Below are 18,371 nucleotides of genomic sequence, written 5' to 3' on the forward strand. Positions count from 1 at the left end.
TAGGTAGACCCAAAAGCACTTGGAGTGAATTTATAAGTTGCCTCCACTAATCTTACTATCCTGGTTTTCATATACCTCTTCACACTTCTGGCTATCCTGGGGAAAAGAGTAAAGTAAGGTCTCAGTGTCATGCCATTTTCTTGTTGCTCAACAGTTTGATAGGCACAAAGCTCTCAGCCAGGGACACATATCTCACTTGTGATTCATCTGGAATGAATGGGAGATCCTCAGCCCAACAGCAACCTCAGAAGAGTCAGGCAACTCACTTTCTGCATATTATTGCCTCAGGGCACACAGTGACATAAAGTACCTGGAAAGATCTCCATTAAAGATTCAGATCCCAGGGAAGAATCAGCCCAGGACACCCATTACAGAGAAGCATGCTGCAGTTTCAGAGACAAGCAGTCTCACAGGTTGCATCATCCACAGATTTCAATTCTTCTAACAAATAAGTAGGCATACTCTACTGATAAAAACAGTAGTAGCATGTGCCCAGACACAGTACCTGCTCCTGCTCTGCTATTCAAGTCCTGAATGCTATCAAAAACTGCAGGTGGCTCCAAACCCAGGTATGCCTTTACAAGGAAACTCAGCTCTGTGAATGCCTCATCCAATTCATCTGCAGAAAGGGATATGCATTTCATGGTGAGAGAAAGGATACATAATGAAAAAAACAAGCTTTCATCAGTACGAAGTTACAAATCACAGAAGTCTGACACAGAAATGCATTCTTAACTCATCCAGCTCATCTCTTTGGGAGAAAAATCTTCATCTTCATAAACAGCACATTCAAGAATATAATCTGAAATTCATCTCAGTTTCTGCACTCACCTAAATATTCTCCTTCTGCAATTTGGTTTTACTGTTTTACTTCTTTAATGCTGTATTTAAATTGTAAGCTCCATATGCCCTTGACAGTGAGTACAAATACAATATTTCATACCATGATGATACATTTCACCATCACTGTGGTAAACCACAATGATCACCTCCACAAAAGGGCAGACACAGAATGAACTAGAAAAGGGTTCTTCTCTACCTCCTGCTATCCTCAATTCCTAAATATGAAGATGCAAACATTTGTTTTAATAAAATATCTACCACCATCACATTTCTTGTTTTGGGCTGGAGGACTTGAGCAAGTTACTAAGCAGAAGAGTCCTACAAGGAAAAGCTTTGCAGCAGTCTGTTCTTTACAGTGAGACGATGCCAGACTCCACATCAGCTGTCATTTCAACACTTGATAAAAGCCTACTCTGCCCAGAGATAATTAGGTCTGTTAGATCAAAAGCACCTCTGAACTCTGACCAGAAACCAACAGAAAATTAGCACAGATCAGTTTAATATTCTCACAGGAGACAATACTTAACAAGTGTGCTGCTGAGTTCAATAGTTGGTTCGCTTTCTAGATGGGCTTAAAGCACAACTTGGGCATAGCAGAGTAATTCAGACCTGACAGATCTCCAGAGCTTTTGGATTCCTGGGACAAGAATTAACTCAGAAAATTGATTAAGGGATAGTTTAAACTGTTATGCTGAACATCAAACCATTTGTCATCCTTAGTTTAATATCTGCCAATGGCTTTGTTTGCATAGCAGTTTCAGTCCATCTATTGATGTGACATTAGAAGTCAGATTTATAGTATGAAAGAGATTAACTTACCTGTGTTGACAACTGCATCAAAGTATCCTGGAAAACCCTGACTTATTCTGATGTACATGTCCACTCTGGAGACTGCCTCTTCAATCTCTGGCCTGCTGAATAATCCTTTCCTCCGCAGATGTCTCTCATATTTTTCTTTATTCATCGGCACTAACAGGATATATCTGGGTTTAAAGTAGGTATTTTTCAAGCTACGCACACCCTTTAAAATTAAGCAGAGAAACGCAATGTTTTGTTCCTGAAACTGAGTGCCTATTGAACTTGTAGCTGAGTTTAGGACAACTCTCTATTTGTCACAAATTATTGTGAAAGCAGTACTGGAAACCTGTATCCAATCTACAGGTTTCAAGATCTAGCATCCGGCTTTACAAAACAGACAAGTACAAGGTGAAGCGCCCTAAAGCTACATGTGCAAAGCATTATAAGGGTAGTACAACTTTATTCTAAACACACTTTTGAAAGAATCCTTTTAGTCAAATTCCACAGTGATTTAAAGCCTCATACTTCTCATGCCCACCAGTTAACAGCTGTTCCTTCTTTTCCATCCTTTCTATTACATCAGAAGCTAGTTATTCTAAATGTGCATATCACTGACTCACACTATTATACTGACACACAGCGCAACTTATCTGCATCACCACCTTGGCCCTTAGCTTTCCACTATGAACAAACTGACAATTTTCTCCTCAGCTGGTATATTTTTCTAAGTGAAAGCGTGCAACTGCATTGAGATACAGGCGTACTTATTTCACTGGAGCGGCTTGCAATGTTACCCCCTCCCAAAACTGGGTATAACCACAACCCCTCAGCAGAGATACAATGTGCGCATTCTTCATCTGTTACACTGTAGTCAGCCATCTTAACTTGAACTATTTTTGTCAGCAATAAACTATCTTGAATAGGACTTTTAATATAGCAAACTAGGAAATATTTACAGGTGTCTTGCATCAACTCTGCTGAAAGGAGGGGGCTCCAGTTGGCACTAATTGGCACCTCAGGACTGCAAACACCTATAATCTTTTCAGCTAGATCTGAAAAAGGAGACCTGTCTGCATGCTAGGACTTAAAGACACAGTCTTATTAAATGATGTAGGTAATGGTACCAATCCTGAATTTCCGATAGCTCTCCTTTGCACCGGCTCATACTTTGAAGAATCTTTTCTCTCTCACTCTGTCTACATATAAAGCAGAATATTGTAACCATGCAGCCCTGCAATATGGTATTGCTATTGCCATAAGATTTGTACTGAGTTTTCAAGAGTTGAGTACTGAGGCTTGTCCTGCTCGCTCTGAACTTTTCTTGACTTGGCTGTAACTTTGTTTTACTTGGTTCAGCTGTGACAGCAATTTTTCTTGTTGACCAGCTGTCTATATCTAATTGTTTTACTTTTGTTTATCTTTGTGTGGTACAACCATAGTTTTATATGGATAGCAGTAACAAGCAGTTATTGCAGGTAGAATGAGATGTTTATGACTCAACATAGTAACACAGTATAGATAAATACAGGCCTGGCATGATAGCAAAGACTTTGAGAAGTGGAAACACAGGGGACAATGTAAAAGACTACTGGCATGGGATGAACAGAGATAGGGCACAGTCTTGACACTAGACACCTCACAACTATGAACATCTCAATAATAGTCAGTTAAAAACCAAAGGCCTGGAGCTGGACAAAGCTGGTTTTAGGGGCAACAATCAGAAATACTATCTAACATACATAAAAAGGGCACTATATATAATGAATTCTTGTGTCAGAAATAGTGTGGCCAGCAGGAGCAGGGCAGGGATCATACCCCTGTACTGGGCACTGGTGAGGCCGCACCGAGTCCTGTGTTCAGTTTTGGGCCCCTCACGACAAGACCCTGAGGTGCTGGAGCGTGTCCAGAGAAGGGCAACGAAGCCATTGGAGGTTCTAGAGCACAAGTCTTCTGAGGAGTGGCTGAGGGAACTGGGGTTGTTCAGTCTGGAGAAAAGGAGGCTGAGGGGAGACCTGATCGCTCTCTGCAACTACCTGAAAGGAGGTTGTGGCCAGGTGGGGGTCGGTCTCTTCTCCCAAGTAACAAGTGCTAAGATGAGAGGAAACGGCCTCAAGTTGCACCAGGGGAGGTTTAGATTGGATATTAGGAAAAATTTCTTCACTGAAAGGGTTGTCAAGCATTGGAACAGGCTGCCCAGGGAAGTGGTGGAGTCACCGTCCCTGGAGGTATTTAAAAGACGAGTAGATGTGGTGCTCAGGGACATGGTTTAGTGGTGGACTTGGCAGTGTTAGCTTAACAGTTGGACTCGATGATCTTAAAGGTCTTTTCCAACCTAAATGATTCTATGATTCTATGAATTCATATGTAACCTGGAGCTGCAGACCAATGAAGAAAGAGAAAGGTGTAAACATGTGTTAGCAAACATATACAAATGACCCCAAGAGGATCCTGGGAGGAGAAAGAAGAAACTATCAACATGAATATCCTCCCAGCAAAGGGCTCAGATGTTGACAACTTGCTGCAACGTCCCTCCCTAATGACAACACCGGAGGGAAACCACTGAACTTAGAACCCAAAGGAGCACTGAAAGGGTGAGCATAACACCAGCAAATCAGATAGAAACCAAGCAGCGTGTTTTAATTGCATTATTATTATTATTGTTATTATTATTAGGAAGTTTTCAGTATATAAGTACTCTTAATGCATTATTCTTCTTCCTTTTTCTGTAATATTTAGACCTAGACTAATGATGATTCTTTAATTAGTTAAAATTTCCATCATACTAACAATAAATTCTTGGCTTTACTTTATATATAAAATGATAAATTTGGGTGTTGAATGATCATTGTGAAAAAAAACCCCCACAAAAAACAGGCCAACAACCATTGTAGTGTGTGGTGATGAACAAATTATCCAAAGTTAAGTGAGACCATGCACATTATTGCACTGTACTAAACATAGGGAAGCTCACTTCATTTTCATTGAGGCATGATACACCTTCTTCACTAAAGTGGGTAGTAACAGAGAGAGACTAATATGTCAAATCTGAGCACTGCTCATTACTTCATCAGAACTGACCATAACATCCTTAAAGCTGGGGTTCTCAGAATAATTCTAAAATATAGACAAATACAAGCAAAATCATGCAAAACCCAGTAATAGGCTGAACACTTACTAGATTATTTTTTTTCCTGATTGCAGCATTCTAAGTATGGAACAGTACTTTGATCCATTCTAAAAATTTCAGGGAGTGATTTTGGGGAAAATCCTATACATTTTTGTGAAAATTAAAGGGGAGAATTTAGGGCATAGAAATTTTTGTATCCAGCTATGTGACCACCTATTTTCAGCTAGGCCTGTAATTATTCAGAGACTGGAAAACCAGCAGAAAGCAGACCCACATTCCAGCCTAGTAACACCTTCTTCATTTGAAGTTGCACCATGAATGAGTTCTATTCTGATCAAGAAATAATGTAACAAATGATTCGTATGTCCCAGAACTGTGTAGGAATAGGAAGGCAGCCCATCAATAGTCTGGGATGAGCGGGGAGGAGAAGAAAGGAAGAGATACAGAAAGCTTCTGTTATACCCAATAAATTTGTCATACAGAGACAACAGGATGAGTAACTGTCTAATATGAAATAAACAGCATATAAGGAAGTGACCTTAAAATAAAGAATGGGAGAATACAGGAGATGACAGTTTGAAATCAGAGAGATATTTGGAAAATTAAAAAAAGGACTAAAATTTCGGTTTCCTGAATTTGCATATGAGGTCAAGAAAGATCAAAAGACTACCTGAGTTGAAGATGTCCATTCATTTAATATAGCTAAAGCACCTCAATGTTTTCAGTTAACAGCATGGGGTTATAGAAAAGGCGTGACTAGTAGTATAGCCTGCTTCCTTTGACTCCCCAGCCTGAATGACTGGATAACCAGCAACAAGTGCAATAGAGAGTAGTCTTTGGTAGGAGACAAGGTGTACTTATATTTCTGGAAGCATAATGAGACACATAAGCCACTCCACCACTACATCTTTGGTTGGAACGTGCAGCTCCTTGGTGGCTACACAAGCAAAGGGAAAGCACTGCAAACGCTCTTACTCCAACACATAACTGTGTGTCAGAATTGCAATAGCTTTACTAACTGGAAGTGTAGACTCAGCAAGATTTAACTTTTAAAATTTGTGTGAGTCTCCTTTATCAGTGAAAGATACACTCTAGATTAAAGGGAATGAACAGCTCTAAATTTTTAGTTTCAGCCCACAGACCATAATTAAAATTTCTTTTAATAGTTCTAAATCACTTTTGTTATGAGCCTCGCAGAAGATAATGGACTTCGATAACTTCTATTCAGATACATAACTCACCATTATTGTTTCTCATCTGCTAGCAGAGTCCATAGTGATACAAGACTATGCATAATTACTACGTGATCTTGAAACTTCAGTGACAAAGCTGTTTCTTAGCTGTCTGTCTATGACAGTAGCTTCAGTAATACCCAGTAAAAGTTATGGTCACTGCCTATGTCGCTCGCTTAACCTCCTTATGAATATACATGACATTGCATGAAGTTTTTTCTCCTAAATTATTTGATAACACATCTACTTTGTGAAGAATTGACAGCTTTAAAAGGCACCGCATTCCATCATATTTAATCTTCTCCTATTTTTCTTCCTCTGTAAATTTAGTGTCTGTCTGGCAAGACAACAAACACACTCAATGCCTATCACAACCAGTGGAGACTGAGGGTGATTCACAGTTCTGACAAGGCTGAGGAAAAAGAGGAAATGGAACTACACAGAGATTAAGTTATTAATTTGCTGTTTAATATCAGTCAAGTAGCAGGCGCGTAAGAGCAGGACTGCAGCATTACATTGCTGACCATTTGAGGAAGGAGCTACTTATTTTTTAGTGCTGACATGCTGCTATTCTGTTATTTGTACATTTATAGGCAAGCCAGTAAATGTATACATGGGCCAAAGGGGACTAAAACTCCTGCTGAACACTAAGGTTCCTAACTGAAAACTAGGGTTTTGATCACCAGTTTCACAGACAAAATAATCATTCTAAAATTAATTAAATTTAGTATCAGTTTTTGCTCAGGTCTCCCTAGTCACTCCCCTAACTCTGGATGCACAACTTAGGATCCTATGTTAGCACTGCAGTCTCCTACATTTCTTTTTTATTTCTATTATTTTTTTTCCTTATCCATCATGGAGTGTAGTAGTGTCTATCAACTTGTAGTAATCCCCCAGAGGTACAGCTGAGCCCTACAAACACAGTGAAACCCAGCAACACTCAGTATCACATTCAGGGCACTCTGCGGAGTGTCTCATTTTGGAAGCTCATATAGGTGGAGCTTATTTTATAGAAAGAATTTGGAAGGAAGTGTAGCATGCCTTTGCTTTTTTGTCACTCCAACCCCTAGCTAGTAAATATTGATCTAAAATAATGAGAAGTACATAATTAGAAAATTATCTAAAAGGTTATTCTTTTGGGATTCCAATAGACAGGTTTTGACACTTTGTTTGTGACCTAGTTTCCTAACGCAGCATGACTTCTGAGATTCTGCCATCTGTGCATGTGCACCTGACAAACCTCAGAGAGGGTAAAGTAATCCCTCACAGAGATTGCATCTTTTAATAGTTCTGCCCAAAATATTGCCTCAGGCCTGCATGCATCCTCCATTGCTTCATCAGCAAAGGAGAAACATGGCATTCTTTTAGGGGTAATCAGTTGGTGTTCAGCTCTAGACTCGTCGCATATAAGCTGCAGATCAGTGGAAAGCACATGGCTGAAAAGCTGAAGACACTGTAATGGAAAGTACTGGTGATGTGGTAGGGAGATGAGGCTGCTGAAGACTGAAAAAATAGGCCAGGAAATATTAAGAAGCCAGTAGAAGGATCTATCTGACTAAATGTGGGCGTCTATAAAGGGAGTGGTGTGGTTAACAGATAGACAATGGAGAGCTACTTGATACAGGCAGTGGAGTTAAAAATGCCATTCATCTGACCAAACAACTGTCTCTCCAGTGATTGTAGTGCAGCCCACACAACTAGTTCAAATGTATCACCAGCAGCTGTAGGCTGGGCCGAAGACCATAGGGTGTCTTTTGTATCACTAAGTGGCTCTGTCTAGGCAGCTGAAACAAACCTTAGTCAAACTGCATGCATTCCTCCCCAGGACAGTTCTCACAGAATGACTCATTCAAAACTGGTTAGGCAATAAGTAATCCTTACCTCTATTTCTAAGTGAACACAGGTTGCAAGACCCTCTCTGGCAATTGATTCTACAGTGTCTCTTCCAAGTCCGTAGTAATAGCCACTGTATTTATAGGTTGCTATAAACTTGCCCTGAAATTCAAAACAGCAAGTATAATGACAAAGGAAATATTTTAAGGGAGACAACTTCCCTAAAGGAGCATAATCACTCTGGACTTCCTTGCTTTCTCTCCTTACAAAGTTTCTCCCTGCCTAAATCATCACTCATAATGAAGCCAATGGGAGCACAAAATTTGCAGCAAAGAGCACACAGCCAGTCCTGCAGGGTACAGACTTGTACATTGTTCATGGATAATAAAACACCAATGTCTTGAAAACAAGCTGCTGACAGGTTACAGCTTTTATTGGTTATTCATTCACACTGTAAAGACAGCAAGATCTAAAGCAAGGGGCATCCTTCTTTTGACATTACATCAAACCATATGGCCATGCCATATAAAATAGAAGATGCCAAAGAAAGGAGAAGACAGAAACAAATCTGCAAGGAGAATGTATAATGGGCCAAGAAATTTCAAAGTTAAAACCTGACAACTGAAACTTTGGTTCCCAGTAGTATGTCTAGAGAGATGTAAGCAGATTATATTCTTTTAAAATTAAACTACTTGATTACTGAGAGTTATCATTAAGGACTAGATCAGTTGCTTAAGACTGTGTTGGCACCCCCATTTGTATATGTACAAATAATGAGCTCTGTTTTGGCTTTTCAAGCCAAAGTTTTATTGCAGGCAGCAAAAGGCATCAGAAACAGTAGCTAGAGGCACACTGCCTTCAGAGAGACACAATGCCTTTAGGGTGAATTTGCTAAACTTTAAAAGACCGTATTCCCTGCAGGTTGCTGGAAGATTCTGAAAAAAGAAAAGGGGGAAAAAAAAAAAAAAAAAGATGGCGGCAGCTATTTCAAGAGTTTTCCTTTCCTGCACACACCCCAGATATTTGCATATGATGATCAGAGGGCTGGAGCACCTCTCCTATGAGGACAGGCTGAGAGAGTGGGGTTGTTCAGCCTGGAGAAGAGAAAGCTCCGGGGAGACCTTCTAGCAGTACCTAAAGGGACCCTACAAGAAAGCTGGAGAGGGACTTTTTATGAGGGCATGTAGTGATAGGACAAGGGGTAATAGCTTTAAACTGAAAGAGGGTAGATTCAGACTAGATATAAGGAAGACATTTTTTATGATGAGGGTGGTGAAACACTGGCCCAGGTTGCCCAGAGAGGTGGTCGATGCTCCAACCCTGGCAGTGTTCAAGGCCAGGTTGGATGGGGCTTGGAGCAACCTGGTCTAGTGGAAGGTGTCTCTGCCCATGGCAGGGGGTTGGAACTAGATGTTCTTTAAGGTCCCTTCCAACCCAAACCACTCTGTGGTTCTATGATTCTGTGATATGAAAATAAGTTTATTTCTACATTATACTACTGTTTAAAGATTCCTACTGACCATTACGCCCATTTAATAATTTCTATACATTTATACAGAAGATAGCATAAATATACAATGAATTTGTGGTTTCTATGAACTTAAGACACATAACTGTAGAGTGAATAAGCATGCACACACAGACACAAACTTAATTAAAAAAAAAAAAAAAACAGACCTGGACAAAAATTTGAGTTCACTCTGCGTGTAGGAAATAGGCCTACTAGGATACTAGTCAGGTACTTACTGTGTTGACCATTTTGTCAAATGCTTCTTGAGAAACGAAATAGTAATCAAGTCTGTTTTCTTCACCAAAGTAAGCTGCCCTGGTAGTGTGACAGGGACTGGAAGATATATGGTATAATAAAGAAATAACCTGTTTTCAATCATAGAAGCAGCTATGGAATAGGAGGGGGGAAAGGGAGAATACTACAAATCATTTTATTTTTAAGAAGAGAAGAAATATGAGAAATATAAAGAGGTGCAAATCATACCACTAATGCCACATATTTGAAAGATTAACCCATAAATACAAAAAAAAGTTTAAATGTAACATTACATTTTGGCTATAAATCCCCCCCAACCCAGGATAGCCTGAACTGAAGCTGTCACAGCACCCTGTAATAGAGAAATGATGAAACCATTTTTTTTCCAGTTATGTCAGCTTGTGGATGATATAAAGTAGAATCCTAAATATGGAAAAGGAGACTAGGAGTTAGGCTGAACTGTGAGGTTAAGAAAGAGATATAAAGACCAATCTTTAAATAGACCCCTAATAGAAAGGGGAGAAACAATCCTGAAACTAGGGAGATAAGTGGGATACAAGGCAGGAAAAGTAATGGCCTGCCACCACATAAGGACAATAGGATAAACCTCAGATACGTGAGCTTACTACCAGGATAAAACACTAAAAAAAAACCAAAAAACAAACAAAACCAGAGAACTCCAGCTAAGTCAATGCACATAGCAATTTTAGACTAAAGCATGCAGTGGCTCATGTTCTATCTTAGGAAGTTATATTTTGCTACTTGTTTCTGCTTTGGTTTTGTTTTTAGTTTTCACATTGTAGGATAACAGGAACAAAAGTGTAATGTGCAGCTTTGGCATTGATTCACACAGACAACATTTTAACTCTTTGACTTCTGCTGCATTGTCCTGGAAAACATGGCAAAAAATATACCACCTACTAGTATACCACCTACCAGGCCATTTCTGTTCATTTATTCAAGGTAGCCGAGTTATAAACCATTAAGAAATTTAGTCTATAATGCAGACCTTGACAGATCTTAACTATCACGGCATTAGAGGGTGTCACTTTTTTTTTATCAGCAAGCTGTGGCAAATGAGAACAGTGTGCTACACATGGACTCTGTAAAATTTCACTTCAAAGGCCTGATTTTTTTTAAGATATTATGAACGCATCCAGCTTTAAAGGTCATTCCTGAGCACTAGCCAGATGGTTTGAGGGTCCAATTTCACTTTATTTTTTGAAACACTTTTAAACATTACAACCCTTTTTAATTGCAAGGCCATGTTTACATTCAAACTGCCAGGGTATCTTGCATGAAATACATTTTTAATGAGTGGAATGTTTGAAATTTAAAAGTGTAAGCCATAAAATTGCTTAAATCTCCACTGAATAATTAAAATACAACTTTGCTTTATGGTTGCAATTTTCTGCTCTGTTAAGATTCTGTCTCTCTCCCTTTTCTTTCCCCTCATGCATACAACTTTTAGGAAATAAAATACACAGTATAAGAACAATGCTCTTAAAAAAACCCACATAGTGCTTGGAAAATTTCAGTTGGCATTCAATTAGTTTGTAATTTCCAATCTAGTCTTTCAAAACATAGTAGTTGCTTTAAAGAAAGGCAAAAAGTCATTTTTCCAGTCACATAACCTTCACAGATCTTTTCTTAAAATGTCCTCTCTCAACTTGCCAGTTTAATGATCTAATCCAGCAAGTGGCTATAATCTGAGTACAGAGCAGACAGAAATACATATAAGCTCCTTCACCATGGTATATTATGCTAGAGAAGAATGCTACTACTAAACATCACATCGACATGCAGAGCATGGTCCTGTGATGCTAAGAACTCTGAGGAATGATTCTCACATATGCATGTGCCCATGGTCCCTTTCTTGCAACTCACCACTTGAGTACCTAAGAGTGCACAAACATATACCCAGGTCCTATTGTGGCAAACGCTATATACGTGAAACTACGGCCAAAGTCTGGTTAAAAATGAATGGATAAATGCGTGTAATAAAAAATCTGAGAAAATAAAGGATAGACAATATAACAGGAATACAGACCAGTGCTGAATAGTGTGTGCTATAGGACCTATGAACATTAGGTAATGTAAAGAATGGAATGGGTGGACAAAAGGAACAGCTTGAACCACCTAATTTTAGGCAACAGATAGTGGTGATCTAACTTAGCCAGACTTCCTATCTACTGTGCACTGAAAATAGGTAGGTACCTCAGTGAAGTGATTCACAAAGGCTCAGTCTCCCTTGGAAAGAGATAGTTTCTCTCCACTAAATACACAGGGAGCCCAGGGCGGTAAGGATCATAATTCAGGCCTTTCAGATAGGGAGAATTAGTCCTCCCAGCAGGTGGTGAAGTCTGAAAGGTGCCATTTGCTTTGATAACACTACTCACAGGATAATAAACTGGTCCAGCAATTGCACTTGCTTCCTTTCCTAGCTTCTGGATGCAGTCTGCACATGCATGCTAATGTGTTTATATGCAGGTACATTACAAAAATTAAGAGAAATGCATACATATCTAAACAGATGCTTAGGTTGAGGGGCATTAGTGAGCATAGATAGAACAGATCAATAAAAGGAGCACTAAATGACACATTTTTGTTTGTTTGTTTGCTGTTCACCTTTGAAAAGAACATGGTAATTTAAATAGCTTTTCTTTTAAGGAAGTATTTGATGACTTCAGGCAATCAAGCCCTGGGAAGAGATAAAATGCATAGCAATGAACATTTATTGGTTTTCTTTAACTTTTAACTTCTTTAGAAAAAAAACCCAAAACAACAACAAAAAAAACCCACCAGCAATTCTAGCCTTGAGCACGTGGAGTTCTTTTAAACTTATGGAGCAAACTTACCCGTATCTGAAGAAATTGTTGAACTGTCTGCAGATCTTATGAGTAAGCTCTCTCTTACCACAGGCTAGGGGGCCAACTAATACCAGCATGGGGTAGGGAGCATCAAGGCTAGGTAAAGTACTACAAGAAAGGAAAACAAGGAGCCATTACATTACCTACAAATGAAGTCTTCAGCAACTTTGTAAAAAGCTTCTGCAGAGACTTTATCATCATATCAACTAATCTCATCTGTCTATCACACTAGTCGCATTGTTCACAGTGTAGAGAAAAACCAGGAGAAGCATGTGCTCAGTTTGATATGCTCTAAACATAAAAATAGCACAAAATACTGCATTAAAGAAAGACCCCTGGGTCTCTTTTGCAAAAGGAATAATGTTATGTCTACTATAATCTTTTCTGATTTATAGCCTTTTCTAAAGCTCCCTCTGCAGTTACGGTGTTGCTGGGATTTGTTTAAGAGTTTTCCAAGTCTATTGCAGAGATGGTAATATTTTAATGGTCAGGATAATAAGCCTAGCATGAACCTGGACTCAGTCCTACAAACCTTTATGCACTCCTGCATGTAATCTTGCTGACTTCCATGGCCTTGCCAGATAAAGGTGGCAATTTGTAAAGAACTCTTCAATTCAACACAATGAAAAACACTAAGATCATTAAACTCCACTGAACACAAATAACACTACAATAAAAGAACCCAAAGTGCTGCAAAAATGCAAAGCCCTCCATTTTCTCCATGCTGAGCAGATGGTTAGATCCTCAAATTTCTACTTCCTGTGGTAAATACTAGAATGAATAGCATTTCTGCACTTTTGAGTGTCCAGCAAGTTATTTAGACAGCTAAAAATGGAATGCAACTTTGGACTCTCATTTTTAAATCTCAGCTAGATCTTAAGACCATGCCACTTGATAATATGTCAGAAATAGTTGAAATGATTTCAAACCCACTTACTTTTAACTAATAAATAGCTTTACCTAAATTTAAATTTTAAAGTGGAAGAAAACTACCAATGTGTGTTTAGCTTTCATTTAATGTGATTGAAAACAGGTGAAAACAAATACCAGAAAACAGAGTATACTTCTTTTACCTTTTCTCTTACAAGTAACTAACTCTGTAAAAAGTAATGATAACCATCCAACACAAGCACGGTGGAAAAAGATTTCAAAGTAATGGCTTTACTCCTATTTTAGGTTCACCAAACCAGCTCTATTATCTACCAGACTATATGTATATAATGGCACTTGATGCTTCAGAAGCACTAAGGTAATAATGCAATTCAGTCTCCTAATTCTCCTGTGGAGTACTATCCTCACAGAAGAAATAACAGGTACACCTAATAAATTAAGAGACTGGCTTGAGTCTGTACATATGTGCTGCTACTAAATGGTGAAATGAACCCAGATCCTGGTTCAGTGTTCCATCCACTAGACTATTTTAAAGCAAGAGAGTAGCAGAACCCTTGGGAGATTTAAGGATTTTTTACTTACTGTGCCGCTTGGTGACATTTACAAAACATTAGACAACATTAGCACAATAAGCTTAGTAGCACAATACATTAAAAATACTGAAGGTAAAAATACATTTAAAAAATCCTTATCTGAATCTGTTAGGTTGTGACATTCTGTTCAATTTAAGAAATATCTTCCTCCTCTCTTGATTATTTGAGCTGTTCAGACTGTCCTTCCCTTTTCTGACATTTGTGGTAAGGAAAAAACCAGTTTAAGACAACATGATCCCAGGAGGTATTAGTGACAGTTGTGGATACTACAAGTGCATTGTTATAAATGAACCATTTCAAAGCCGGGAATTCCAGGAAACATGCTTAGTGACTAGAGATTCAAAAATTATCAAGACATATCAGAAAGAATAATAATTCGTGCTCAAGGCCATGCCCTTCGTGAATAATGATGTCAAGGCAGGTCTGTGAAGACAGAACCCTTAGCTTCAACATAATTTTAATATATTCCTTCTCCATGCACAGAACTTGTTATATGCTTGCAAATTGCAGAATTCCACTGTAATCTTTTCTTTTACAAGGACGTGTTATATCCAGTAATGATACTTGACATGATTATACTTGGAATTCAAATTCTCTTAAATAAATTTCCATTGCTCAGATTCCTCACATCCTCAAATTCCTTGGATTTATTATTTCACCAGAAGAACATGGAGAACATTTCCATAATACTATCTTTCATTACATCACCACTCACTGGTTCTCAAAAGATAAACTAAAAGTTTTGGTTTTCCTACAACGTGTAAGCAGTATCTCGTAAAGAGTTCTTGGCTCATTTAATGTGCATCTTCCAACTTGCTTTGTCTTTGGCGAGTAAAGTAATACACTGCTGTGCAAGATTAATAGATTTCAAGGCCAGAAGGGACTACTGTGCTCAGACTCCCCTCATTGCATTGGCTACAGGATTTCCCCGAGTTAGTTGTTTCAAGCCTGATACCTGGGGTTCCGTTAGAGCATATTTTAATTAAAAACGTTCCAGTTGTGGAGAATTCTTGGTTCTCTTGGTAAATTGTTCCAATGGTTAATTACTTTCATTGTTAAAAATAATCATGCTCTATTTCTTCTCTGAATGAATTCATCCTCAATAGCCAGATACCAAGTCTCATCATGTACCTGCCCAATAGACTGAAGAGCCCAACAGACTAAAGAGCTCCCCATGTAGCAGTTATAACTATGATCAAGCTACCTTTTAAAATGTCACATTCATTTTTAGTAGGGGGGAAAAATACACATAATATTGTTCAGTGGTGTGTTACCATGTAATTAAAGATAGAATCACAAGGCACACAGAGAGAGGAAACAGCATAAGAAACTTAATGCTAATGTTTTCTGACTGCAGAGTACGCAACGATGTAACTTCTTGCTTCGTTTTCAGGTTTTATTTTTAATAGAGATATTACTAAAACAGAATTAATTATAATCTCATCTAAAAAGATAGAAGCAAATGAACTATACCAATCTGGCTCCAATAAGCATTTTATAGTGTAGAAGACTGTAACACATCATCATTAGGAAGATTTCATTAATGACTGCGTTGTGTGCTTTCCAGCTGAGCATGGGCAAACATTCAAAGCATCATTAACAATTTTGGTCAGTACCATAAATGCTGGTCTGCATGTTTATATGTTTGTGTATACAATACCTCTGACAGAAGACAGAATTGTTTCTTTCCAGCAATGAAAATACACATACATAATCCAATAAACAAGTATTTAAATAGAGCCTGTGTCTGCACTGGAAGAAATCCATGCCTTTAGGTAAAACTATTGTGCTTTTTTTTTTTTTTAAGACATCTCCAGCCCTGCAAAACAGTAAATAAATCTTCGGGGTTTTTTTTCATAGGCCGTTAAGAATTCTCAAAGCTATCATCACCACTGGGCTGGTTCCTGTCTTTCGTTGACAATTCCAGAAAAGACAAGACTCACAATAAAGCTATTCTAAAAATATAATTTTCTGAGTTACTAATTCATGGATCTTAAATCAGATTACTCATTATGAATTAAGATGTCCAAAATGGTGCTAAAACAGGGTGTGGGGCACAAAAGTTGATCTCAGTGCCCACTGTAGCAAATATAATAATAAACCATCTATATTTCATAGTATCTTCCATGAGAGTATGTCAAAGCATCTTCCAAGCATTCATCAAGCAAATATCATAACACCTCTGCAGAGCAGCAAAGTATGGCTATTTCCATTTTCTAGATGAGAAATGAGACTGAGAGAAGTCACCTGGCATAGCAATGGCAACACTGGAAAAAGAGCATTATTTGCCTCTCCCTTCTGTGCTTTACGTGGCAGTCAGCATCATCTCCTCCCAAAGGCAGAAGTAGCTGGACTTCCCTAAGTACAAACTTGAAAATTTCACCTTATGAATATAAAATGTGTCCTAAAGCCACAAAATAAAGCCATTTTGCTCACAATGGGATGCCAACAGTTTGAAGAGAAGGAGTAAGCAGAATAGGAAGAAGATAGGTTTTACAGCTCTTTTCTCCCTCTAGAGATTTTTAAATTGCCTTTGGGTATTGGTAGAAATTTTGTGTCTTTCATTTATGGTGCAAATGGCCATCTGTTTCAACAGATTGTTTAAAAGAAATGGAGCTGTGGACAATCTGTCTTAGTCTTCAGAGGTGAATGACTAACTTCATTTCATAATCAATTTCAACCAAATAAGATTTGCCTAATTTCCAGACTGCTAACAGAATACTATAGAACTTCTCCTCTTCGCTAGATTAATTTATAGGTGGGAGAGGGACAGAAAAATGTCCCTCTAAATATGACAACGTATTCTGCTTTACTTGAGTGCCACCCTCAGGAGCAGATGGGAAGTGGAGGTAAGCTTACCTGTCAAAGATTCTCTGGGGCTGCAGCATGCTATACATAACATGAGTCATGTGATCTCTAGCAGCAACAACTTCTGGAGGAGGATCATATTTATTCACAGCAGCAACCTGTTTCCACAGTTTAGGGGCAAAATAAAGAAGAGCAGTGATGTAATTGTTTCCAGCTGCAATATGCTTCGCAGATCGCTATGAATAATGATGGCTTCATATTTATGAGGGTCAGTCTTTGTATTGGGCTTGTCTGTGAGCACTCCGCTACATAAATCTTTTCAGGAGATTTAAGCACAATTTGATAGATGGATGGAAGGCAGCCAGATGTAGCTTACCATCTTTAACATATTCAACATTTTACTGGAAAGAAAACAGGATGCCACATAAGATACAAAGTAATTTTTCTTTGCCTTTAATTATCCATTAATTTACATGTTCTCAATGCTGGTGGAAGATGCCAAACTAAAATCCTTAGGGACTGAAGCCATTCATTTATTCGTCAGAACAGGAACAGAAAGGGCATAACAAAGTAAGCAAACTGCAGTTTTCTCCTGACAATGCATTTCTGTCTTTCCTGGGAGGAGGAGCACTCAAACTCCAAGGATTCCCTCCATCCATTCTCTTGAAAGCTCTGTTGAGGGTACTGACTGCTAATGGTTTGTATATTTTTTGGTAGTATTAATGCTATCCACTCAGAAACAACTTAAGAACTACTGAGTCATTTCATGTAAACCATCAAATATCAACTAGCCGACACTGCTGCAAAATAACCGCAAGCAGCTCCGATGACAGCCATGCCTATATTAGCAAGCAGTATAGTGCAATAGGAGTGGATTTTCAAAGCAAAGCACTCAGTACTTGGGACCCAGTGTCCACACTATTTTGGGGGGAGTGGGGGAAGTAAGATCATTTTACTCAAGCTCTGGTTTGGTCCTTTGGTCTGAATTAGTGGCTAGGAGCACATTAGGCCCATCCTGGCGCACATCATCTGGTTAAGGTTAATCCAAAAGAAGTCTAGTTCATATATTGCAAGACTATTCCACAATGAGAATAAAGCATGGCAGGTTGGACAACTAGGAGTTTCACTTCAAAACTACACTTCTGATCTAAACTACAACATTTCTGTATATCCATTTTGTGTTAGTGAGACAGACGAGCCGGTGCCTCCAAATTTAGTTTGACAAGGGAATTTATGAGGCTAGAGTAGACATCCTAAAATAACCTGAGGAGAGAATTCTCTGAAATAACTTTAATTATCCAAAAGTTAAGTGCTAGTCTAAACCAGTCATCCAGGCTTACTTTTATAGTCCATAGAGAAAGAAAAAATTCTTTAACATATTCAAAATTTTATTGGAAGGAAAACAGATTGCCACATAAAACAAAGAGTAAGGTCAACATCTCGGGTAGGTGGGGTAAATTACACTCTGGTATCATCCCTTCTCTGTGTTCATGATAGAGTGAGCCTGGCATTAAACAGGAACCCTAATATTTATGCAGCTAAAGTTAGGAGCGATGAATTTCCTGTAAGGATCATTTTTAAAGGATAATTCCCTGAAATCCAACCCCAATT

General features: G+C 38.5%; 1 protein-coding gene across 5 annotated transcripts in view; it reads right to left on the reverse strand.

Annotated features, from left to right (window-relative positions):
• Nucleotides 1-18,371, reverse strand: part of LRGUK (leucine rich repeats and guanylate kinase domain containing) — a 53,756-nt gene that overhangs the window by 19,083 nt on the left and 16,302 nt on the right. For all 5 annotated transcript variants that reach the window (XM_069801528.1, XM_069801533.1, XM_069801530.1 and 2 more), the window contains exons 10-15: nt 16,812-16,918; nt 12,457-12,576; nt 9,580-9,676; nt 7,882-7,995; nt 1,663-1,864; nt 506-619 (exon numbers count right to left, since the gene is read on the reverse strand). In XM_069801528.1, the coding sequence (XP_069657629.1) occupies nt 506-619; nt 1,663-1,864; nt 7,882-7,995; nt 9,580-9,676; nt 12,457-12,576; nt 16,812-16,918 (754 nt within the window). The remainder of the gene's footprint in view (nt 1-505; nt 620-1,662; nt 1,865-7,881; nt 7,996-9,579; nt 9,677-12,456; nt 12,577-16,811; nt 16,919-18,371) is intronic.

Source organism: Haliaeetus albicilla, chromosome 14 (genome assembly GCF_947461875.1).
Source record: "Haliaeetus albicilla chromosome 14, bHalAlb1.1, whole genome shotgun sequence".
NCBI classification, from domain to species: Eukaryota; Metazoa; Chordata; class Aves; order Accipitriformes; family Accipitridae; genus Haliaeetus; species Haliaeetus albicilla.